The 26,821-nt window shown below is 39.6% G+C and overlaps 1 protein-coding gene across 2 annotated transcripts in view; it reads left to right on the forward strand.

Annotated features, from left to right (window-relative positions):
- The first annotated feature begins 248 nt into the window (after positions 1–248).
- Positions 249–26,821, forward strand: part of cyth3b (cytohesin 3b) — a 39,086-nt gene continuing 12,513 nt past the window's right edge. Inside the window, exons 1-8 of one of the 2 annotated variants that reach the window (XM_053514270.1) lie at positions 249–561; positions 17,788–17,870; positions 18,370–18,434; positions 21,060–21,126; positions 21,331–21,449; positions 21,849–21,929; positions 22,777–22,889; positions 24,662–24,810. In XM_053514270.1, the coding sequence (XP_053370245.1) occupies positions 543–561; positions 17,788–17,870; positions 18,370–18,434; positions 21,060–21,126; positions 21,331–21,449; positions 21,849–21,929; positions 22,777–22,889; positions 24,662–24,810 (696 nt within the window). In that variant the 5' untranslated portion in view covers positions 249–542. Of the gene's footprint in view, positions 562–15,190; positions 15,294–17,787; positions 17,871–18,369; positions 18,435–21,059; positions 21,127–21,330; positions 21,450–21,848; positions 21,930–22,776; positions 22,890–24,661; positions 24,811–26,821 lie in introns of those variants that run through there. The other variant, XM_053514271.1, reaches the window with a different exon arrangement.

Below are 26,821 nucleotides of genomic sequence, written 5' to 3' on the forward strand. Positions count from 1 at the left end.
GGGACGGTGTGTGATGACGTATGTCTGCGATGTAGTCCTTTATTTTTTCCCTATCCGTATTCCACCTAACGGACCGCGATTGGTCGGCAGCTCGCACGCGCACACAGGACTCGGATTCTGATTCGCCGAGTTGATTCTGAGCGTGACGCTTTAACACAGAGGAGGCGGGATTGTGGCTTGAAAGCGGTGCGAAATTAACAGCGAAGCCGTGAAAACCAGATGTCGGAGTCAGAGTGAGCGTCGGTGGGCTGGACGGAGAAGAGAGGAGAAGAGAGAAGAGAAGAGAGGAGAGGAGAGGGCGCATCAGCAGAAGCGGTGGACGAGGAGGTTTTTTTTTATCCATTCACATCGAGCAAGGATCGAGCGAGCAGAGTGAACATTCATTTATGATCTGAATCCAGCGCAAGACGAGACGTGTGTGTGTGTCTGTGTGTGTGTGTGATGCGAGTCGCCTGTAAAATGCAGCCTTCATCGTAAAACCCGACCTACAGCCTTGGATCGTTTCATTTATCCGTTTCGTGGTACCTGGTTTAACAGCAAGCATGGATGATGATAATCAAGGTACGAGACTCATCCATCATTTTTTTTCTCTTCTGCTAGTGGTCTGACTGCACATACTGTATATACTGATCCTACTGCTCTTTAATTCTATTAGATTAGGTTGGATTGGATTAGATAAGATCAGATCCGACTAGACCGGATCCTGGGTAACACCTGTGCAGTGGTTCTGATTCTTTGTGCATTGAGGTTCTGCAGCTCCACACAAGCTGTCATGCTGTCTCAAGGCCAGGTACCGGTCCATTAAGCCAGTGTTAGGAAGTTTTAATGGAGTCCTGCTTCTGGAAAAGCTGACCTGAGATCAATGAAACAAATCCCTGTTTGATCTCCTGATCCATGTCTGGTGATGGATTAACTGGTATACACTATTAAATAGAGAAGGTTCTCACTGCTTATTTAGATCGGTTACTCTTGTAGCTTTGGTGGACAGTTTTATGAAATGGACCCCATGATTTAGAGTTCTTCTAGAGAGAGAGAGAGAAAGCGAGCGCTCCTGGATGCCACCTGGACCATTTGTTTCTACTGTCAAAGATCGTAAACTAAATATTATTTAAAAGCGACTGATTAAACTTACTCTGTACACCATTCTTTATCATAATGTCAAACTTTTCTGTTATTTATTTCTGTATTGCTCTCAAAGTCAGTAAATGCCATAGAGAATCTCTTTAATTGTGGTTGAGGAATTATCTTAATCTTTCTTTTTTCACAAATATACCAATTTCTTTAAAAATCTGAAAATAATTTTACAAAGGTTTATGCATAAGTTATTAAATTTTTTTAATAACTTATGCATAAACCTTTGTTTATTCTTTTAATAACTTATGTTATTAATGCATATGCTATTAAAAGATTTCTTTAAAAATCTGAAAATAATTTTACAAAGGTTTATGTTTTATAAGTTATTATGCATAAGCCCATTATTATATACAAATGTTATAACGCATCATCGCCTCACACCTCCTACTGTGATACTCTTCAGGTCCCCTTACAGGATAAGCGGTATAGAGAATGAGTGAATAAATAAATGAATAAATGAATAATGCCTCATGCATTCCCATTTTGCATTATAATATTGTTTTATTAGCTGCAAGTGTTCATACTAATGTAGGGTATGAAAATGAATCAAACACCATCAAAACAGGATGAAAGATTGTTTTGTGATTACATTGTGGCTTGAAATTTGAAAAGACTTTCTTCCATGTAATAACAATTAATACAAGACTAAAAGCTCAGTACAACATCTGGCTATCACGAATATGGATATCAAGAATTTGGCTCTCCCTGACCACCTTATTAAGAACACTTAATAAAAACACCCTGTCCATCTGTACATCTCAGAAGTGGACAGTTTAGATTAGACAACTGTCACTTGGCATTTATTTTGATCTTCATCCGTTCAGTGTCTACTGTGGTGTCAGGTTCCAGTCCTTGACTAACCAGAGTGAAGACTGATGAGGTCTTTGTCGTAAAAGGCTCACCATGGTCGTAAAGAGTGATAACTTGAGTTACTATAGACTTCCTGTTGGCGCAAACCAGTCTGCTGACCTTTCTCCTCAACAAGGAATTTCCACCCACAGAGCTGCAGCTTACTGGATGCTTTTTTGTTGTTCCACAGGACGCTTTACATACTCAAGAGACTGTTCTGTGTAAAATAAGTAAAAATCTCTTAGTAGAATCTCTGGAGATCAGCAATATCTGAGATACTTAAACCAGCCCATCTGGCACCAACATCCATGTCACAGTGATCACTATGTGTGTCTCATCTTCTCCATTCTGATGTATGATAAACCCATCAGGGAATGTATGTGAAATTAATAGAGACTCTCAGGATTCGATTTGGGAACCCTTTAAATAATGTTCATTTTTGCGTGCATGCTCATGTGTGACAGTGTGTATAGGTAGATACATCAAGGAGGAGTTGATCTTATGTAGTGTTTTAATATTACATACAGCAACATTTCCTTTTTCGTTCACACCCGTTCCTAATCCTAGAATGTGTAGCACAGTTCTTCTCAGTCGCAAGCAGGTCCAGACAACTTTGCGTACTTTTTTCCAGTCTAGAAAGCTCAATGGTCTCATTGTATTATTGTATCGACTCTTCTGTTTAAGTGGCTGGATGTGGGGCAGGTCATGTGATCGAACCTTACAGTAAAGTGAAAGTTGTTTTTATCAGGTTGTAACAGATTATTTCGTATCTGAGAACTTTTCGATTGTTCCGGTGATTTATTGGCTCTGTAGTTGTTTTGTCCCTGGACTCGGACACGTGTGCATCATGACATGTGATACCACTGACTGGGGTTCATTAAAAGTTCTAGACCTTGAGAACAGCTTGGCCCTGGGTTATTGAGCCTGTGCTGGGAGGCCAGTGTGGGTGTAATGCTAGCTGTCTGGGAATGATATACCACTCAGAGTCGATTAGACCCCCAGTGGAGGAAGAGACTGCTCCCCTGCTGCGAAACACTAATCAGTGTAGTCACCCACTAAGGAAGCTCTTCTACTGTACACTGCCTGACTCTGCCAGATTTCAAAGATATTTATAAGATCTCTCTGATTCTTTTAGTTCTATAGATGCATCTTGTGTAAGCATCTACGAAGCAGCAAGAGCTTGTTTGCTAAGTACTGATGTTGATTAATGTTTTGATGCTACATTTGCAATAAGAGTGAGGTAGCTTGTATTTAGTTAACCTCAGGCATGTTCCTGTGGTTCTCCCCTGGTTGGATGGTTGTTTAATGTTAAAGGTTTTGGTGGTCGTTCAGGCGAAAAATGTGCCTGTGGTCTATGACTTCATGCAGGACACAGAGAAATGCTTTAAGAAATGTTTTAAAGCATTAAAAAAAGGCTTCTCTTCTATCACTCAGTGTCAGTTTCTAGCTTAAATGTGTGCTTTGTCATTTGCCGTTTGTCTTTGTTCTTGTTGTACAATGCTATAATGCTGATTCAGTTACTTTTGCATTTACATGTAAGGACGTTTAAACCACTTTATTGTCACTTGTTATATACTGTACATATTTCCATTACATTACTTGTTAAGATTATGTTTTTTCTACTTGAAAGTTGTACAGTACTGTGCAAAGGCTTGAGCGACCCATCACTCACTCACTCACTCCTTATCTATACCTCTTATCCTGTATACAGGGTTGCGGGTGGGCCTGGAGCTTATGCCAGGAGTCTTGGGGCGTGTGACTGGGTATCCATCCATTGCAGGGAACTCACACATATACACACTCATACACACTCTTTTCTTATCTGCATGTCTTTGGACTTTGGGAGAAAAACCAGAGTCCCCGGAGGAAACCCACCAAGCACGGGGAAATCCCAAAGAGGGAATCGAACTCGGATCCTGGGGGTGCAAGGCTACAGTGTTAATCACTTAAGTGACCGTGCCGCCTTGACCCACCCCTCATTTCTTCATATTAAATGAAAGGAAATTACGTAGATTCAATGAAAGAAATAGGTAGCAAGTTTTACTGCGAAAGAACCACTTAGCATTTAACATTACCTGTATACTAATCACTCGTCTGATCATCTGTCATCACCTGCACCTGTTTCTCACTGGTTCATACCTTACGTTACATGTTTTGTTTTGTTTTTTATGCCAGAGGGCTGGATCAAAAATTTTGTACAGTGCTTTATGTTCCAGTAGCCACTTACTGTAGACTTTTGGGCAAAGCCCTTAACTTTTAAGTATCAGTTATATGTTCAACGTTTCGTTCTCCTTGATGTCTGACAAATGGCTGTCAACAAGAACAATAACAACAACAACAAAACAAAAACTAACTTAGTTATGTTCTTTTTATTCATATTGAGTAAGCATAATTTCCACGTAAATGCCTTTGCTCTTTAAAGTGAGACATGATTTCCCAATGTGACTCAGCATCATTGCATGGAAATAAAGGAGACTCCTGATGCTTCCTGATGTTTACAGCCCAATTCCAGTTCCATCCAGATTGAGATTGCATTTGGTGTATTAAACGACAGCTAAGGGTTTACTATAGTTTGGGACGAACGGATACATTTCAACTGAATTAAAGTCAACTGAATTAAAAACAAAAGCAAACAAAATAAAAAATCACACCTAAAATAATACAAAAAAAAAAAAAAAAAAAAGACAAAAAAAGGAATAAAATAACAGCAGCAGCTGTGGTACGTTTTGTGAAATGGAGGCTCGTAGAAATAAATTATAAAGAGTGGTTCTCTGTGTAGTAAGAACAACACAAACGGAGATAAAGAGATTGACATCTTGATGCAGTGATTCATCACATATACACCTTATTTTTTTCATTAGCAGGAATGTCATTACTCATCAGGTTGAAGAGAACTGAAAGCATTTCTGAGTGCACAGAGCGATGTACCAACAGATCTGCATCTGATTTATGTAACCGTCGGTGACTTGAATGCAAATAATCCTCCTGTTCACTAGTAGCTTATTTACAAACCTCAGTTTACCCTCATACTGTATATGCTGGTCACTTGCCCTGTCCACTGATGATGTCGCTGACCGTTTCAGAATGGAAAAAATCGCCAAAGCACAACAGTGGCGTGATACATACTGTACACTGGAACACCCCACTGTGGTTTTAGAAAATGTAAGCACTCTTGTGCTGTGTAACCACACTACCAATCAAATAACACACATTTCTGCAACAGTTTCCTGAACAAGAAATGAATAAAGAATAGTTGGTATTTTAGCCTCAGCATGGCCAAATATCTTCTTGGGTTTTGGTCTGTCAAGAATAATAATTCCCATTAATGAATACGAGATTTCGTGCTGCCATGCAACAAACAGACTGACCGCAGTCTGCATTAAGTTGAACATCATTTTGAAAAGTATGAAGTCAAACTAGGACTTTTGATTGTCCAGATTAAAACTAATGCACTTATCGCAGTGTTTCAGTAGTGCTTGGACACCATTATGGTAGAAAGTTTTCTCAGTACACCAGTGCAATGATCGGACTGTCTGAAACACCGGCCTCCCAGGAACTCCTTGAATGGGACAACATATGGAAATGGCTTGGTGTTAGGTCATGAGCGGAGAAGTGATGTTGCAGTCTGTGAAGGATTGTGTGTACAGTTCCTATAGGCAGATGTGTCTCTTCCACAAGTTGGTGATTCCACATGTTGTTTGTAGATTTTCAAGGGTCCAGGCCTTCCACTTTCTAAAGGGTTAGTAGACCAATTGCAGTGGGCTGTACAGTCTTCTGTAAATGACGATTGATTTAACTCCGTTACTTCCGAGAAGTCCCAGTTTGACTTGAACATCGCTTGTATTTCAGTAGGCATCCTGTAAGCTGGCTGTCCTATGGCCCATATGTAGAACACAAAGATTTTGCTTTGTGATGCCGATTTAAAGACACATTTGTGTTGAGTCTGCTTGCCTTCATAAATATTTCAGCGGTTCTGAAAAAGCCAATTTAGACTTTAACATGGAAGACTCTACAAATGTGCTCTTTGCTCATGGACATTCTTTTAATCAGTGTCGAAAGGCTATTTTATTTTCTCCTCTTTTAAAGTGTCTTCCTTACTAAGGCACCTCTGTTTACAGATTGTTTTGACAAAGAAATGCTAGATGCTAGCGTGCAGTTCAGGGTTAAAAGCCTGAGAACAGCTAAATTGGAAACACGTTTAGGCAAACAATGCGTCAGTATTGGGGGAATTTAAGAAGGCGCGAGGCAGGCTGAAGGCTATTCATCAGGCCCACGCAAAAAGGAAGTCATGCTATACGCCAGTCTGGGGAGTACTAAGCCGTGCAGGGGAATAAAATCTAGGAGAAATAACGAAACCCCACTTTCTCCCTCCTTCTCTGTGTTTGCAATATTTTCATCCCTGGAGCTGGAGGATTTTTCCTTCTGAAGTGGCTTTCCTGAAAGAGGAAAGAGTAGGTTGGTGTGGGTGGGGAGATTCATGGCCAGGACAATTACATAACACCATCCCAAATCGCTCGACTTGTTGAAGATGCAGGAAAAAGGTGTATCCTTACAGTATGTACACTGTGCTGCATTCGGTCTGCTCGTATGTATGGGGTTCATCTTCCAGTCAGATACTCTGCAGTGATGGATGAAATTTTGAGTTATTAGCTAGCGCACCGGGCAGTTGAACGCTTCCCATTCCTGTTAGCCAAGGAGCCTAATTAACCAGGATGGGAAGACCTGCTGATTATGTGCATTAATGCAGAGTAGGGAAAAAATGATCCAATGCCCCTGGGATGGGCGATCATAGCCTTTATATTCGACGAATAGTTTTACTAACATTTATGCCATGAGGCTGAGGCAGGGTTGTCCTACTGCGAGGTCAGGCTAGATGAAGTATTTAAGTGTAAGGTGAGTGTAAGCCTTAGAGTTATCTAACAGGTTTTTATGCTGCATTGTGTAGTATTTTCCTCAGTTCTTTGTATTCCAGATTCTGAAAAGATTATCTAGCCTCCTTTAAGTCTAATCGTAATTACTGTGTCTTGTAAAAACAGGTCCTGGACAAGCTTGGTATGAGCAAATTAATTTGCATAGCTAACGACAAACAAGTCGTCAAAGTTTTACATCCTGAAAATAGGTTGCATTTTATCAGCATTATAGATGTGACATTAAAGGACAGATGTTTATAAGTGAGTAGGGATGGGAATCACAAGTAACTATTTGATACAATATTATCATGACACCTAGGCGTCGATTTGATTAATATTGAGATTCTATAAATATCGCGATTTTATAAATGTCCAGATTCAATATTACATTGTTCTGTTTTTTTTTCTGAGGTATAGAACTCGAAAGTTTCTTATAACTTGCGTTTTCTCATTTAAAAGACATTAAAAACAATAAAACTTCAAATACAAGAGTTTAAATTAACTTAGGTAATAATTCTGCCCTACACCATACTGTAGGATGCCAGTGTGTAAACAGTCCAGAGTTACACCACCTGTAGTACTATAAAGAAACGGTCAAATTTTACTGCGTCCAAAGTCTCGAGCGCTTGTTAAGCAGTTACGAGCACACAGGCGGGTGCGCGCAGCTTCTAACGCAAATGTTTCGAGACTAATTAGCACTTGTGGCTCTTTGAGGCGAGGAAGTTGTGATAATGGAACATTATCACATGGAAAAATGTGTTTCTGTTGCACCACTCAGAAGCACGTGCACTCTGTCCAGCGTGATCGGTCATGGCTGATCAAACAAACAAAAACAGCTTTTGGAGTCCGGTTGGTGATACATGAATCGGCACACAGAAGAATCGTTATCCATTAATCAATACATTTTTTCTCCAACTACATGAGAGAGTATAGGTGCTTTACATAGTCTGTGAAGTTTAAAGACAATTGCAGAAAGCATTACACTTCATGTGTAGATTTGAAAATGTTTAGGATAAATTGAGGTTATGGACATGACATTTGAATGTTATGGATGTGACATGTCTGAATCAGTTCTCTACCAAATATATAAGGAATAGCCTCGAAGTGTGAGTTTTAACAGGGATCATTTAAAATAGTCATTGTGAAAAAAAAAATAACTATGATACTAACTATGGCTCTTGCTGACATTATTTTCTGCTCTGTTACTTTTCCCCTCTTTATCACAGTATTTGTAGTTTTTGTAGTGTGTAGTTTTCATCATGGTTTTTGATGCTCAGCATTGGACGTTACTTCAATTTACAAGTAAAAGTAAGTTTGGTTTACAAGTTAAAGTTTAGTCAGTGTAAGCAAATGTAGTATTTTAGTGTATCAGTATAGTTTGGTAGGAACTACTACTTAATTATGACCACGGGATTTTTTTTGTCCCACGGTAAGATTGTCCTTTAATGTATTGTCCATCATCATGTCACTATATACTTTTCCAAAAGCAGATACGATATATATATATATATATATATATATATATATATATATATATATATATATATATATATATATATATATATATATATATTATCTTTGTGTAATTTATGGCATTGGAAGTAAATATGCATCAATGTTTGCTAAAAATATTGTGAGACTGTGTTAACATCTTTTCAATAAAAAAATTACCAAAATCTGTATACATATATATATCATATATACACACACACAAACCTAGAACATACCTATGACAGTATGTTTTATTCTTTAGACCAAAAAATACTAGGATATACACCAGGTACCCTGAAAATGTGCTCCAGGATTGCAATATGACATTTTAGCTGTCTTCCTCAACCCCAGATTTAATCCGTCAGTCTTCATTAGTGGAAAGTGGCTGCAATAAGTGTGCCACATGAGAAGGTCTGACATCTTGTGATGAGCAAGTCTGTTTGATGAGCCGGTTTTCCCTGAACTATTCTCCGTCTGAGAGAGCTGAGATTTGCATGCCGCACTCATAAGAGCCTTTTGTTGCATAAGGTTTTTTTTTTCATCACCTCAATGTCTAAATTTAGCATAAGATGAACTACATGAATGTAATGTGAGTTTTCTTTCTTTTTCTAAATACCGTCTTAGAAAGGGTGCTGAAGAGTTTTAATGTTTATTCGGAAATCTGCACATTTACACAATTAGATTAAACCTGTGGGTTCAAGACATTTAAAGAGTATGCATCCATTTTTCATCAGTATCTATATATTCGTTAAATGGTTCTCAGGATGACGTTGTGCGATGTGCATTTTGTGTTTGGTTACAGTCTTTGTTCTTAGTCACTTCCTCAGGGATGCCCTGTTTTGCACAGTTCATGTTATAACGATGTAAGCTAATGATCGTGTTCTTTACTGAGTTAGGTAAGGTAGAGGAGGGAAATACAAAAAGCATAAGATGTAATTACACAGTGTAGCAACACTATGTGAACACAATAAAGGCACTCACATCGAAGAAAAGAAATGTACAGAATTAGGATTTCTCTTCAGAGTATGTTAGTTTTTTTTCCATAAACAGACCATTTACTCTTTCAGTGCTTTTCAGTTAGGACTTTATCCCGGTTTGGCTTGCAGTGGATCCGACGTCTATCCTGGGAGAACAGTCCTTAGGACAGGATTACATCCTGGATGTGACGTCACTCAAAAGCATCGCAGAAAAACACATACATGCACTGTTTTATACCTAGGGACAATTTAAAAGTGTAGTCCACATACCAGCTTTCCTTGAGAAACGCCTTTTAACAAGGGGGAACGTGTTAAAACCCTGACAACAATCAAGGCGCCAGAACCTAAAAAAAACAAACTATAATAATAATGAATCATTGCCAATTTCCACCCACTGACTAAAGCTGTCATTTTGCCCTATCACAGAGCAGCTCCCATACAGGGAGGATGAAGACTCACACATGCTTCCAGCCAAAGGCATCTTTTCAGACTGCTGCTCGTGCAACCTCACAGGGCAGCATAACACTCTCGCCGTCTGCCATGTTCTCTGTACATGAGCTCAGAAACAGCTGGGATAGATTACTGTTACTCTGACTGAAAAGGGAATTAATTCAGCCGTAAATGTCTGCGGCATTGTCAGAATTCGAATTCAAATCAAATTTGTGTATGTAATGCACACCACATACAGGTAACACATCACCAGTCGAAATGACTTTCAAGATAAGCATACGCGCACACACATGCACATGCTGTATGCATGCATGCCTCGAGATGTTGTTGCCCAAGCAAGCTTTTACCTGTGCATGATCCCATGCATCTGTGTCCCACTCTGTACATTCCATATTTGGCAGCATGAACAGACAGATGTGTGTATATATGTCCATATGTACTTTGGTATGAGTGTTACAGTTTGACCTGATACAACACTGATGTTGTATTTAGGAATGCTGGAAAGTAGGTTCGGGATGGAAAATGGAGATCTCAGCCCAGCTGTGTGTATGTAATGTTTGCCCTTCCTGAGAGGCTGTTTAATTACACTCTGTGTGTGTATGTAGGTTATGGGAGTTTAGGATTATAAGCGGCTGAAATCCTTTTTCTGAAATGGATTAAAAGTAGAAATCCATGCTCCACTCGAGGTGAAGCCAGTGAACCACTCATATATAGATTTCCACTAAAGCGATGGCTCAGTGCTGGATAAAAGACCTCAGTCTTCCATTTTACCTTCTGTATCACTCTAAAACAGTCCCAGTTTACCCACAACTCAAAAATATGTCACCGAGTCGTTATACCTGTTTCATGACCTCTGTTAACAAGATGACCGAAAGATGTTCACGAATACATATCTACAGTACAAACAAGCCAGGACAGAAATCCCCGGATTTGAATGTCGTGCATCACTGTCACTACGTGTGCAGATAACTGCTTTTTTTATTTTTATTTTTTTTTTTTTACCACCAATAGAGTTTGATGGCAGTATGTGGGTCATGGCGTTTCCCAGCAGGCTTAGCAGGAGTGAGGGGTACGCGTAGGGTATGTGTGTACACAGTTTTAACGGAAGTTTTCAAGAGTGTCATATCTCATCACGTCACATGTGCATTTGAGTGGATCACAGCTGCTCTGTTTTTCTTGAGCTGTCTCAGAATAAAAAAAAAAACAACACAATACAGGACATGGACCATGCACGTTCCAGCTGTATGGCAGCGGCCAAAAGTACTTTTACTCTTTACCCAGACAGATCCGGCAGGTTATATAGACAAAATGACTTAATACTAAATATTTATTAACTAGAACTTATCCTTTTTTTTTTTTTTTTTTATTTGAGAATGTCATTCAAACATTAAATTCCACTTTTGTTCCAATACTTTTGGAACCACTGTGTGTTCAACTCAAGGACGATTGTTTCTAGTATATTAAGTGAAATTAAATTTTTAGTTAAATGAGAGCATAAGCTCATGGAGAACACAGAACAATGCTCAAAATTTTCAAAATTTTTAGCGCCCGGTGAACACAATGATCATGAGGTGGATGCTCTCTAAAAGAGAGATGAAACTTTACAGCTGTAGTTTTGCTTGCAAAATGAATGTGACTCCCCTTCCTAATCCAGCCTGCTAACACATTAGTGCAACTCTTCTATCCCGGATATCAGGGTCAAACATTTAAAAATGAAACTTTTCATACCATGACAGCTTGTTCATATCTCATAATGTACTGTACTATATATTAGATAAATCTGTAGCGGCTTGTCTCATTTCTAGCTTCTCATGTCATCCTAATATAAATATATATCAGAATATCAGAATGTTCCCAAAAAGTATGTTAGCCATTTTTCATTAAACTACACTGAAGCGGAGTGATTTCTATTGACTAGAATAGGAAATAATTCGTTTTACTTTATCCAAATTCGATGTAGCCGTGGGATGAAGTCTTACAGAGACAGGGTTGAAGGATTAGTCCTGACACAGCTGGCTTTTCACAATTACTTTTAGTGTAACCCAGGGGAAAAGTGGGTCACTTCTTCCTGCTATAGAGGTGAACACGCGTTGGTCCCAGAAGTTCTCGACTTGATTCGTTAAAGTAACAATTAAAACTGACCTGAAAAGAGCAGTATTCAAAAAGAATTGGCATATTACTATTATTAAGTCTTTAGCGTGTGCTTTGCAATAGCTAGGATTTGTTCATGGCTTAAAATTCAAACCACTTTGGAGATTTTTGCACATATGAGATTGGTAATACTGTATTAATAAGTGGTAATATTGTTTTCTTTTCGAGGTAAAGGAATGGTCCGTAAAACGTTCCATGCTCATCTTGAAAATTGCTTTAGTTGGACGCAAGTGCTCGCTGGGTTTTGTTCCAGGTGCTCTGGTTTCCTCCCACAGACCAAAGAATTGCATATCAGGTCAGTTGGTGTTCCAAAGTTGTATAAAGTGTGTGTGGGTGTGCGTGTGTGTGCCCTGCGATGGATTGGCACCCGTCCAATGTGTGCCGAGCCTCGTGCCCTAAGTCTCCTAGGAGAGGTTTCAGGCTCCAGTCCCTAAGTGGTATAGAAGATAAGTGACTAATGATTGACCCTTAGTGTAGTCCACATACGGCACTGAAGCCGTAAGCATTGTATGCGAAGTAAAATAAATTGCTTAACTTGTCACTTTCTGTTTTTATTTCCCTCATACTGGGGAAAGGTTAGAATGATTTCATTCATCTTATATATAAATCCAGGCTTTCTTAAGGTTCTGAGCACTGTAATTAGCTGATCTTTTTGGTAAAAATACTTGCAGTCAACAATCTTATGCCAGCCTGCATGGCTAAAAGCCATATACCAATAGGCTTCTCGATTGCAGTATTCCTGGATGATGACGTGTCGTGCATCCCAAACGTGCTGTTTTCATTACACCAGTACTGATACTACAGGAAATCATATTTCAGTCATAACAAAGCGGTCTCTCTTTCTCTCACATCTACAAAAAGCGTAGACTTGGAAGAGACCATCCCCCGTCTCTCGTTGTTCGTTTCCAGATGTGGTGTCAAGAGAGCCAGAGCCAAGCTAAACAGGCCTGTTTGTGTCTATCAGTCGGCTGGAATCAGACACTAAACTCATTTCCTGAGTGAGTCATCAGAGGGACAGTGAGGGGGATCAGAGACAGGACATCTTCGGTAAAGCACACGTGACGCCACCCCACCCCCCTTAAGCAAGCACGAGTCCATGGGTAAAGCAGTTCATCGGAAAGATGCTTGTAAGTCGAGGTAGTAATAACAGAGCTTGAGGCTACTAGAGATCCAGCATGCTTTGGCTCTTCAATTAGACCCAGACGTTGGCTGAAGCTTTATGGAGAAATGTTCTGTCTGGTTAACAATGGTTTCAAAGTTTCCACTTCAGCCTCCACAGTCACAGGGAGCCATTAGCTTAGCAAGATGATCTATTTGTTTGTCCTTATGTGAAGGCTTTTGTGAGAATGCATTATGATTCAGCTGGCGTGATTGGATTTAAATGGCCCTGAGGCAGAATTTTAGGAAGCATCAGGACATGGAGAGGAGAGCGTGAGGCAGCCAGTGAGACGGGATGGAAATTACTGAGATGACTATAGGAGAAATTCAGTGCAACCCTTGTCAGGTACTAATTAAAAAAGGACAAGTAAGCACTGTCCCCGAAACTACGTAAATCTGGGATTGGTACATTTAAACAGTACACATCTGGTTCGGATAATTTTGTTTTGTAGGCTATAAAGAGGAAGCTTTTGTTTTTAAGGTATTTTTTCCCCTAAATTGTTTGCAGACATTGAATCAGGCTTATTGCCCACTGAGGGAGAGGAAGTGATGTCTCAATGTGGACATGAGGGATTTTGTTCTGCAGAAGATTAAGAATGCTATTTAAAATGACCAGGTTGTTTAATTGGACTTAAACAGTCATTAAAAGGTGTAATTGTGAAAGGCCTCTGGAGCGCCATGGCTTCTTATTCAGTGACACGTCTCGAGAATTTAATTTAAAGAACGGAATCCAGATTGTTTTCCACATTATTATTTTTTTTTTTTTTGCGGAATATTTTCCGTTGGAGATGACTTCTACAGACTAATGAGCTGTGCAGTCTTCTTTGTGAGGAAGTAACCGTGACAGGTCGGAACCTCCTGTCTTTTCATGAGGTACTTTACGGGTCAGAAGGACACACACATGATTTCATACGGTGTTATAGGCTCGTATGAAGTACCACAGAAATTTATCACGTGAGAAACCATGCGGTGACCGAGTAAAGGGTTTTCTTCTTTAAAATTTTGAGTATTTCTGTTATACCTTTTTGACACATTTTCAACTAGCTACATGAGGAAGCTTTTAAGTTCCCAAATAAACACAGCTCCTCAGTCCATCTCCTTTTTAATGATGTTAAAAATGAAAACTTTGTTTTTGTTCAATTTTATCCAGCTTTGATTTGTTTTTAAGAAAAAAAAATTTTTTAGTTAATATACTTTTTGATCAATTTCGCATCATCGGTAACGTTTGGGCGGCATGATGGCACCTCCAGGGTCTGGGTTTGGTTCCCGCCTCTGGGTCTGTTTGCAGGTTCTCCCCTTGCTTGGTGGGTTTCCTCCAGGTACTCCGGTTTTCTCCATCAGGCCAAAGACATGCAGATTAGACTAAGTGTTGTTTCCAATTGGCACGTAATGTGTGTATGTCCTTAGATGGATTAGATTTACATTCAGGCATTTGGAAGATGCTCTTATCCCACCCCAAGAACTTCATTCCACCACTTAGGTGCCAGAACAGAAAAGAGTCTAGATGCACATCTTCCTCGATCCCTGAGAGATGGTGGGACCAGCCGAGCAGTGCTGGAGGAACGGAGGGAACGTGGTGCAGTGCTGCGGGGTGTGACTAGAGCTGAGAGGAAGGATTGTATTGGCACCCCGTCCAGGATAGTGAGTGAGTGATGACGTTTGGCAAAACCGTTTCGACCATCAAAGTACAGATCATAAGTAAATCACCAGCACAAGTCCCAGAAGAGCAACCAAGCCTGAAAACCAATAGCGCTGATAAAGATACAGAGCCTGCAGTTCCACATTGTGTGGAGTGTAGCATTGCTGAACTAAGTATTTCTGCCTTTTAAGTGTGTTTTAATGACTAGCTTGTGGCTCATCAAGACTTCATAGCGAGCTTTTCCTTCGTTTGTTTTGGCTTTTTTTCCTCCATCATGAAGTGGACTTGACTGTAGGCCATGTTTCCTCAAGGCAGCGGACAGTCAGACCGGTTTAACCTGCTCGTAGTTGCAGGTATGCAAACGATGCCTTCAGAGTCTGGGAGTCTCTGCACGAACACGGACAAGTTGACAGGGCGTTTTTGGTGGGGGTAAAAAAATAAATAGAATAAAATCTGGCTCGCATTCGTACGAGAAAACAGGGCACGGATCTACCATGCAGTGCGAAGAAACTCAGACGTGGATTGGGCGCCATGGTATGTAGTGCGTTACACAATACTTTGTGCTTCAAAGCTGTTATGATTTCGGAAAGACTAAATATGAGGCGTCTTTGATTATCAAATCAGATAAGAGCGTAGTGCAGGTACTGTAGGTTTGGGTCTGCTCAGCCATAATGAAGCTTGCAGGCATTGCCCATGTTTGGGTTGCCATTGTTACTACAGTAAGTATGAGCAGTATGCAATCCTCTCTGTTGTTTCTGGAAAATATCAGGATGCCTTCATTTTTCCTGCATTCGGTCGCAGCTCTGGAATGACTGGTCATGTGTGGCCGTGTGTGTGTGTGTTTTTTTTAAACAGACGGTGCCGTGGCTTAACAACACAGTGTTCGTGCTGCTGTTACTGTAGACAGTAGTGTGAATGAGTTCTTTGTTAGTACTTGGCAGACTTTTTTTTAGGGCTTCTAACAGTGGCAAGGGCTTTGGTATTCCACTGCTTAAAATTAAGTATGAGTATGCAAGTATGAGGATTTCTGTCTGTGTAGCTTTCTTGCCACTTTTTGCAAGCTTTGAGGAGCCTAAGCAGTCACAAGACATGGTTAAAGGAGCTGCTCAGATTAGTCAGCATGGCTCAGCGTTAAAGAGAGATAGAGGCTTTAACATTTTTTTTTTTTTTTGAAGGAACTGTGTGAATCGTTTTCCTTCGGTTTGAGTAAAACAAGCCAGACAGGCCGAGATAGAGTAGAGGATTTGCATGAGGTTTTGCATGCAGTGTATAATCTGTTCATACAGCCTGCGAGTTGAAGTTATGGTGCCAGTGGATGCCATAGTGTCTCTTGCTGCCACACTGGGCCACACAGGACAGTTTCTCGTTGGTGTTATTCATCGACTCTCTGACGCATATGGAGGCTCAGCTGCATATTGATGTATTTGTGTCTTTCAACACTAATGCACTCCGCTTCAACGAGGAGACGATGGTAGTGTCGGGAGTGCACAGATGGTATTGCTTTTCAGATTCAGCATTTTTTTTGGAAACACTGACATAATGGAAATCTAACATAACGCTTTTATTTTATTAAAAAAATGTCAGGACATCAAATTCCTTGTTATAACTGAAACTTGCTGACATTTTGATGTTGGTGCAAACATGATGCGTTATGATCTTATGCTCGTTTGTTTCCCTTTGCCTCTGTTAAAACCCTTTAAATTCAAGCGGCACAGATACGTGCCGACAAATGCCAATTAAATAAATAAATAAATAAAATACAAATAAATAATTTAAATATATTATAATAAAATAAAATAAAAAAATTATATATATACACACTGTACCAATATATATATATATATATATATATATATATATATATATATATATGTATAATAATTTTTTTATCGGCATTTGCCGGCACGTATCTGTGCCGCTTGTCATAGAATCATATTATATATAATTTATTTTTTTTTTGGTCATAGAAACATAACTAACTCAGCATACATTATTAAATTCCTAGACAATATCGTTTCCGTGCAACCAAAACATGTGCATCGGCCTCACATCGCTGCGTTGATTTGTTTAAGGAGCTAGCTAATGAATGAATCATCGGTCCATCCTTGATAACAGCGACGAACTTTCACGCCACCAGTGCAGCATGTAAGCCTCATCAATGTTAAATTATCCGTGCGTCCTTTCAAACATACAGTAGGGTGCCTGTCATTGAGCGCTGCGACCTAACAATCAGAAATTCAAGGCTTTTATTTATTGAGTGATTTTTTTTTCTACAGCAGCGTAGGAGGGTTGGGGTCATTGCTCAGGCTGTTCATGACGATTGCAGCTTATGTGCCCGTTTGTGTCCTCTGGCCTTTTTCCTCAACACAAAGACTTGCTGTTAAACGATAACGCGTCGTCCTCAGTGTCCTCACACACTCTCATGAGACGGAGCGATGTTCATTTCTACAGAGCTCGGTAACACATCCATCACTCCAGGCGTTCGGAGTTCGCACCATCTTGAAACTAATGGCTCGTGTCTCTGGTATTTTGTTTGGTGCTAAATATAGAGCACGTACTATTGATGAAAGATGATTGGGATTTGTTGGATGACGGGTTGCAAAGCAGCTTAGCAGAGTGATTCAGCTGGGGGTTTCGCGTCCACAGCATACGAGAGTGGAGGAGTGCGCATTATCTTGCAACGCAATGCAAAAGTGACCTACTTCCTCGTGACTCAGATGTTTTGAGGTTGCAGGCTTGTGTGCGAGTTCTCCTGCTATGTAAAGGAGCTGCCATTGTTTATATGTCTTAGGGTGAAGTCTAAAATGATATCCACCTTAGAGATTCTCAGTTCTGCGAGAGGTTCTAGTCTGTTCAATTTCGCAAATTATCTTTCCGTAACAAAGAGTGCATGCTCGGGTGAGTGGGGACTGAATCTGTCTAGTGCTGTAAAGAATTACATTTTTTGAAAATGTCGACATTTCTGTCATCTAAAAAGCAAATCCTCAAGCATTTATTTATAACCATCTTTACTCGCATTTTCTTGTAGTACCCGAGGATCTGTCCTTAGATGAGAGGGACGAGCTGACAAACATACGGCGCAGGAAAAAAGAACTTCTAGATGACATTGAGGTAAGGACACCGTCTCCGCCTGCACCATAGACCATGTACTGTGTATACAGTAGTGCACACTGTATAGCGATTTCTCTCTCATTTTGCTTCATCACATGTGCATGACTTCTTCGCGTAATATCTTCTCTTGATCATTGCAAGTTGATGAATCGGTTTTAATTGATGTGCATTTTATCATATCTTAGACCACAATGCTGGTTAATTCTGAAATCTGATTGGTCGAAAGGTGTCGTGTGATCACCATTTTATTTTCAGGAATGTGTTCTTATAATACGTTCTATACATTCACAGGGAATTAAACAAGTTATAATAGTTTTAACAGAGAGTCATTGATATGATAAAGCATTCTGTCTGGGGAAGTACTTTGGTAACGGCCGGCACAGGCAGCGTACGAGCTGAACGTTTTTGATCATTCCTTTGCAAGCTATAAGAAATTAATATTGTGAAATAATTTGCAATAATTTGCAATTTGCTCATTCTATGACGCTCTTTTCGACAGAGGTTGAAGTTCGAGATCGCAGAAGTGATGACGGAAATCGAGCAGCTCACCTGCGTCGGAGAGAGGTGAGTCTAGACGTGTCATCAGCGTCTGTTTCTGCACATCGTCAAACAGAATGTGTGGCATGGAGAAAGCGCTGGCCTTAAATATAATGCCTTTCACACCCCAGGTCTGTTGCATCAAGCATGCATTAACTCTCTAACACAGCGACAGTATGCAGCTGCCCGCTGTGGTGATCCCCCTTTATTTGTTCAGCAGTCTTACATGCAGCAATCTGTCTTCATGCATGTGTTCAGTAAACCCAGGGCATTCAGAAACTGTCGTCTGTCTGATCGACTGCATCATTGTGTGGCAGCAGGACAGCTGCAAATGCGACAAATTAAAAGAGATGAAAGCCAGGTTGTTGGAGTGTGTTGCCTCTCAAATGTGTGGGGGAAGTCTGGGAGAATCTACTGTTCGATATTTACTATGGCAGGATTCTGGAAAACAGCCAGAAAGAATGAAAGGTTGGCGCAGCCATAACGAACTCGCCCTATCATCCTGAGATCCCGAGTTCGATTCCTGGGTGATGCTGAAGCCCCCTGCAGCTGGGAGCCTACTGAGAGCCGATTGACGAGTTCTCTCAGAGCGGTGGGATGGAGATAAATCAGTGTAACACCAAGACACTGCCAATGTGTAATAAAAGAGACATGGTCTGCCAACGGTTGGAGTGGAAGAATTGGCCTGACTCGCACTGTGCCCTGACCTCAACCCAACTGATCAATTTTGGAATGAATTGGGATGCTGATTGTAACCCAAACCTCCTCTTTTTATGGCTAATGAGCACAAATCCCCACAGCCACGCTGCAAAATCCAGTGGAAAGCCTTCCCAGGAGGGTTAGGACCATTATAGCAGCAAATGGGAGGAATTTGGAATCTGGAATAGGATGTTTAAAAAAGAACATCTGGGTATGATGTCATGGCACCATGATGAAACTGACCGTCCCAGAAAAACAAGACCAAAACGTACTTCTGCTGCAGAGGAGAAGTTCATTTAGAAATGAGTAGCGGATACATCTCAAAATGAGATTTTTGCATATTTGGGATGCCTTCAGCATTGCTTTATAATGTAGAAAGCAATAAAAATCAGGAAAGGCCATATGTGTACATATGTAGTCAACATGACAGAACTACTTCAAGTTAACCATTAAAAACGGAGTGGCACAGCTCCGTGCTGGGAACACGACATTGGTCAATGACCAGTTTAAAAACAACAACAACGACTTCCTTTTATTGCAGTCCTGCATCTAAACAGTGCATTTGGGTTTTTAGATATGCCATGTAGAACCGATGATTTTATTACTTTTAAAACATTTAACGTCGCAAAAATGTAGAGCACACAAAATATTTTTATTATAATTTTTTCCTTTTTGTTTACAATAGAAAAGAACAATGAAAATATATAATCATGTTTGTCTATAGTACTACTTTGCCTATGTGACCAACTTCTTTTTTTTTTTTTTTTTTGCTCAATCATGTTAATATAAATATTATAAAATAAAATATAAGCATTTTTAATTATTTCGTCATATTGCCTTGATTGTGAAAAAAGGATCTGACGCTCTATACTGTACATTCTAGAAGCCTGGAAATATTCATTCAAACATACCTGTCCAAAAAAACACCCTTAAGGGTTAATAACCTGCTGTTGAAAAGTAATCAATTAAATTCCTATAATTTGTGCAGTATTTAATATTTATACATTTATGCATATATAAGATTAGGTCATAAATGTAAAGATTTCGGTCTACATAAATGGAATGTGATCTTTATATACCACTTTTTTTTTTTTTTCATTTTTGGGGGGTTAATTGGATTTAGGCGCGGTGGCTTAGTGGTTAGCGCTGTCGCCTTGCACCTTTAGTCTCCGGGTTCAATTCCCTTCTCGGGTCCGTGTGCATGGAGTTTGCATGTTCTCTCACCATGCCTCATGCCCTAAGTCTCCTGGGATCGGCTCCAGGCCCCCTGCTACCCTGTATATAGAATAAAGATGATGAATAAGTTAAGGAAGGATCAGATTAAAAAAACTTAAATAAATAAACAAACAAACAAATAAATGCATTTTTTAAGTGATATGTTGAAACTATGTTGATTTGGGAAAAGAAGCTAATCATTAACTATTTTTCTTTAAATAGTTATGTTAATACAGGTTTATCAGCCAGCTAAACATTGTAAGGTGTTAATTTGAGCTATAACACGTCACCCACACACACAAAAAAAGTGTGACTATGAGTAGTTTCTAAATATACCACAAATATTTAGGCTTTTGGCTTGTTCTTTATTCTCTCTCTCACACATGCATGCAAACCAGTTTTTATGTTGTTCTTGTTTTATCATCAACGAATTGTGGCTTTTTAATGTATGTCAGTAAAAAAATGGTTTACTAAAGATCTTTACTCAGACTTACACATCACAAACCAACGTATGCAAAACGCCAATTTGCATGAATTATTCAAATGCTATTCATTTTGTAAAACATCTGTTATCATGAATATTTCATTGGCTTGTACTCGTCTAGGCAAAAGATTTTTAATCATGAAGTATTCCTGATTTACTGTTAGCTTACTTGCCACTTCTTTAAGGAAAAAAAATCGGTTGAGGACAGCACCAAGACGTAATTGCTTTGCGGTTGTTTTGTTCTCTTTCCACAGCAAAACCACACAAAGAAACAAACAGATTGCCATGGGAAGAAAGAAATTCAACATGGACCCCAAAAAAGCAAGTCTTAATTAATAAACAATAAATACCTACGTTGTTTATATTACAATATCAACATTACATAATAAATAATGAATACATTTTAATAGGTCATGTATACTATAAATATGAGATTCGGAATAACTGTAGTGGAGTCTAGATTTCTAGGTTTGCTTGCTTTAGTTAAGTTTAAGGTTTAGTACATAACTTGTGTTTTAATTTTAGGGGATCCAGTTTCTTTTGGAGAATGACCTCCTGCAACACACCCCTGAAGACATAGCCCAATTCCTGTACAAAGGGGAGGGGCTAAACAAAACAGTCATTGGGGATTACTTAGGGGAACGGTAAGACCTTGTTTCACTTTTGTCTGCCCCGTCTGGCAGAGGCTGGTGCCTGGTGCTTCTAAGCATGGCATAAATCCTCCGGAAATCGGTGTTGTGATTATTATGGTGCAGAATGGCCACCAAACTGTACGGCGGTGTAAAAAAAAAAAAAAAAAAAGTACCAGCGCCACATGTTTCTTATCTCTCCATAGTAAATGGGACACCTCTAGGGACGTGTCTGTCAAAACAAAAAGCTTTGTAACTTAAATGGACAAAAAGCCTGATTATTATTCCATGCAGCGGTTTGGCTCTGAGCCAGTGTAAATCCCCAGTTCTCTATAACAATAACTTAAAAATCTTGGCAATAGTGCTGATCTGTATTGAAAAATATATATATTTTTATTTACATTTTTTTTACAGGGATGACTTCAACATTAAAGTGCTCCAGGCCTTCGTGGAACTCCATGAATTCGCAGACCTCAATCTTGTCCAAGCGTTAAGGTGGGTCAGTTCTGCGCGTCCTCCAGCTCAAATCCACTTGGTTTAGGATTTCATGTTTTCAAATGCTTAAGTAAAACTTTTTTCCACACATAGATTTTATTCTAAATATTTGTTAGCTACCTGATATAATCTAATAGTATATAATCGAATCATGTAAATTCTTCTTTTTTTTTTTTCATTTGATGTTAACCAGAATAAACGTGAAAATAGTACCAGTGTTTTAGCCTTAGTCTTTTACACAGTGGTACAATACAATACCTTAGTAATAATTAGTAAATGGGTCCATCCACATGACATCCATCACATCGGGCGACAGGTCCTCCCCGCCCTGGAGACATATCCATCATTAGTGGCACGGTGGCCTTTGTGGTTAGCGCCGTCACCTTGCACCTCCAGGGTCGGGTTTTGATTCCCACCTCCTTTCTGTGTGGGGTTTTCATGTTCTCCCTGTGCCCGGTGAGTTCCCTCCAGATACTTCGGTCTCCTCCCACTGTCCAAAGACATGCAGATCTTCTTGGAGATCTTTTTAAAACAAACTTCAGGTTTTTTTTCATCCCTGAAAGACAATTCAATCTCTATTCACCATCTATCGTCTTCTTTTTCGCCAAGAGTTAGAATCTCTTTGTTGTTATCTAGATTTAGCTGGCTTGCAAGTTTGTGTTAGTTTTGTTTAGATTTGGCGTCTTCAGTGCTGTGCTTTGGGTTGGTTGTGCTCCATTGCAGCTCCAATAGGTTTAGATCTTTGAGCGTCACCTGAGGGTTTGTTTCTTAGACCATGCTCCTCACGCATCCTCTGCATTGATGCTCTGTCTGGTTGAACCACCCACACATTTCTGTTTCTGTGCAGGCAATTCCTGTGGAGCTTCAGGCTGCCAGGCGAGGCGCAGAAGATCGATAGAATGATGGAGGCCTTTGCGTCTCGATACTGTCAGTGCAACCCAGGAGTCTTCCAATCCACAGGTCAGTCTGGGTGCCTCATTCCTATTGCATTAACAATCAAAACATCATTTTATCCTTTTAGTTTTTTTCTGTCTCTTCTTTACCAAGATCTCATGGACTGAAGGTTTTGTGCTGCCTTGTGTTTGCATCTCAAGCATAATAAAAGCCATGTGTTTTCATGCAGAGCACAGAGCCATGGCACTCAGTCTTCCTCGGTTGCTTCATCAGTAGAGCTGATCTCTAATTACCTTAGTAAGCGTCTGTGGAAATTAAATTCATTTCTGGCCAATCCCTGTGTTCTGCGTGCAAATGCTTCCTCATGTTTCAGATCAATAGAAACAGACGAACGGATATGATTACTGGCAAAAACTGTATGTAAGATTCATGATGTAACCCTACACCCACTAGTTTGTTGTATATATGTATATATAGTTCCGTGCAAAAGTTTTAGGCAGCATATTATATGCTGTATCAATTTTGTTATTTATGTTTATCATGTCTGCATAATTATGTACAACGTATTTCCATATATAACTTAAAAATGAATAAATAAATAACATTATAGGAGAATACTGTATATGCATGGCTGTAACGAAAAAATAAAGTCATATTCTCCAGCATGCTCAGTAAAAACCTAACAACTATTTTACTTACAGTACTGTGAAAAAGTCGTGGGCACATCCAAAAATATGCCATAAGCAAAAGATGCTTTTGAAAACATTTCTGCAAAAGAAACTTCTATAAAGTGAAATAAACAAAACAAAACAGAAAACTCATCGCTTAAAATTAGGAGTTTTAGACAGAGATTTGTGCAGTTTTATAAGAAAAACAGCTGTTAGGTTTTACTGAGCTTGCTGGAGAATATGAGTTCTTCTGGGTAACTTTGTCACACTGCGCTTCTGCAGATCCCAGGAGCGTACATTAGGTTTTTTGTTTCTATCTGAAAACTGGTCTGTCTTGTACTATATTTTTTTCTTTGCAGCCAAGCATATTTTCTCCTGTAATGTTATTTATTTATTAATTTTTAAGTTATATATGGAAATACTGAATGATTTTGTACATAATTATGCAGACACTGTTTGCCTCTGCTTACAAGCTTATATTATTAAAGGCTTACCTTCCATAGCCACTCCCTTTGCATTAAGAGCTCTCATGAGATGAGATCCTTTTCTGTGAAAGACATTTGGATATCATTACAACAGCAATCCTAAAAGCTAAAGGCAGTGTTTTATTGTCTCACGATCACTGTTGATTTTGTAAACAAATCCAATTACATCTTCAGCAGTCTTCTTAGCTCAGATATAGACAACCTACTGAATAATTGGTTATATTGGCTCACTAACTGAAAACCTAAATTAGGTTGTGTTTCAGGAAAATTCATTGTTGATGAGGATATCGTTGAAGGTCATGGGTTTGATTTCCACCCGGTCTGTGTATATGGAGTTTGCATGTTCTCCCTATGTTTGATGTCTTTCCTTTGAGTACTCAAAATTCAAAAACATGCAGATTAGGATAATTAGCGTTCCCAAGTTTGCTGTAGTGTGTGATGGCGTGTGTGAGGTCCTACCACGTTCATAAAAATGGGAATAAACACAATGGTCACCATGTGCCTCCACAGTCCCTGGTAGGACTACAGTGGTTTATGGATGGATACACTGTTTTCATTTAAAGCTTGTTCAATGTCGACTTTGATGAATCAGATGCATTTTTATCATAGTTGTGATGGTGCTCTTAAATCAGTGCTTGCTTTTACATGAACTAAGGGTTTTATTATATTTATCATATTTTTACAGACACGTGTTATGTCCTGTCCTTTGCCATCATCATGCTGAACACCAGCCTCCACAACCCCAATGTCAGGGACAAGCCCGCCGTGGAGCGCTTCATCTCCATGAACAGGGGAATCAATGAGGGAGGAGACTTGCCTGAGGAGCTGCTCAGGGTACTGCCTTTCACCTTCATTTCTGTGACAGTGTTTATGTCTAACGTCTTTTTCATATTAGCAACGAGAACAGCGGTAGTTCTAGATCTCTTCTAGAGAAGGTTTTTAGTCTTTCGTTTTATTGATTAATTTTAATCTTTATCATCATCTGACCCTATTCACCTGCGTTTTTGGAAATATGTTCAACATCATCTAATACTGAATAACAGCTATAAAAGCCACTTTTACACTGCACAGAATTCTTAATTCCCAGACGTTTAGCAACTAATCGTTAGGGTTTCAAAAATAGCTGTGAGGTAGACTCTGTTCCACATGCGTAGGCATCACACAGAAGGTTTATAGAGAGGTCTGGATTGTGTAACACAGAAAAGTGCTTACATGTTGCCAGGATAAAATTGAGACACATAAATAAGCATTTGACACTCATCAAACGAAAAACAATGAAAAACTGTTTTAAAGCCTCTTATCCACATTCCTGAACTGTTGAAGAGCACGCTGAATTGTATCAAATGAAAATTCTTGAGAGTTCTTGGCTCTGACTCTGAAGCCACATGCCGTAATCACCCACGGAATAGTGTTATTAGGTACAAAATCGCACAATGCACTTTAGATGTAATTACTATTATTCTGTAATCTCCGACAAACTGGGCCAAACTCAGGTCGAACTGTCTACGAAGATGATTTACCTTAAAGTACATAATACAACTCATAATTAGCTGTGAGTTTATTTTTTTTATGTGGAGATTTCTGCTAAACCAGGACAAGTCATATTGAACCCCTAAATCCCTCTCTAACCCCTGATCGAGGGCACTGTTTACAGTAGTATGTAGAACAAGGGATTGTACTGTACACCCTACATAGTGCACTAGCTTTTCCATTTTACCCTATTTGGGATTTAACCCCGGGAAACCAAACATAAGATGATATTCTAAAATGGAAATGTAAAGTAAACATTAGGTATGTTGGTAGTGCAACATACTTAATGTGCTCAGTGGTAAAGTGCTCGCCCTATGATCCGGAGATCGCTGGTTCGATTCCTGGGTGATCTCTCACAGCCGGAGGTCTCGAGAGAGCTGATTGGCCGAGCTCTCTCAGAGGGGCGGGATGAGAGATCCTTAGTGCTCCCACATTAATCACGGCCAATTAATCACATTAATCTACAGCCAATCAGGGGCGTCTGTGAGCTCACGCAAGCGGAAGGAGCGGATAGCGCTGTCCTCCGAGTGTGTTACGCCGCCCCCAACATTGCATGAGCGAGGAGTTTGGCTGGCGTCACGTTGTTTGGAGGAAACACGTGATAGTCTTCGGCCCTTCTGACTGAGTGGTAGTAGTAGCCTTAATGTGGTAGCCCCCTAGTGACGGGGAGGAATTAGGGAGAAAATCGGGAAAAAAATATTTATTTAAAAATTATTTATTCTCCCTACTTTTTGGCTACATAGTACCATAGAACTAACTCATAGTCGGTCGCCATCCCTACCAGTCGCAGTAAGTTAGATCTGCTAGTCATGGAAGGATATGTGTTGGCAGAGCAAAATAATTGGTAAAATAATCAAACAAATAATGAATCCGACAGCATCACAGAAGTTCTGAAATTTGGCACAACAGGCAGGGGTTCTAGAGGAAGACCGAAGAGGAGGTTTATGGATGTAATGAGAGAGGACATGAAGTTATTTGGTGTGAGAGAAGAGGATGCAGAGGATAGGGTTAGATGGAGGCAGATGATTCGCTGTGGCGACCCCTGAAAGGGAACAGCCGAAAGACAAAGAAGAAGAGTTGTTGTGCGGATTGATATTCCGCTGTGGCGACCCCTTGCCAGCCAAAAGACCAACAACAACATCTTATATCATCAAGCACAAGTATTTAACAGTACTTTTCTGTAAACTTATATTAAACTGTTTAATTATTCGTGTACTATAGCAGTTTGTAAATATAAATGTTTTTATTCTTTCATTAAAGAACAGTAGATTTAACCATTATAATCACGTTTAATGCTGTGAAACTTCTCCTAGAC

This window comes from Clarias gariepinus, chromosome 16 (assembly GCF_024256425.1).
Source record: "Clarias gariepinus isolate MV-2021 ecotype Netherlands chromosome 16, CGAR_prim_01v2, whole genome shotgun sequence".
Lineage (NCBI taxonomy): Eukaryota > Metazoa > Chordata > Actinopteri > Siluriformes > Clariidae > Clarias > Clarias gariepinus.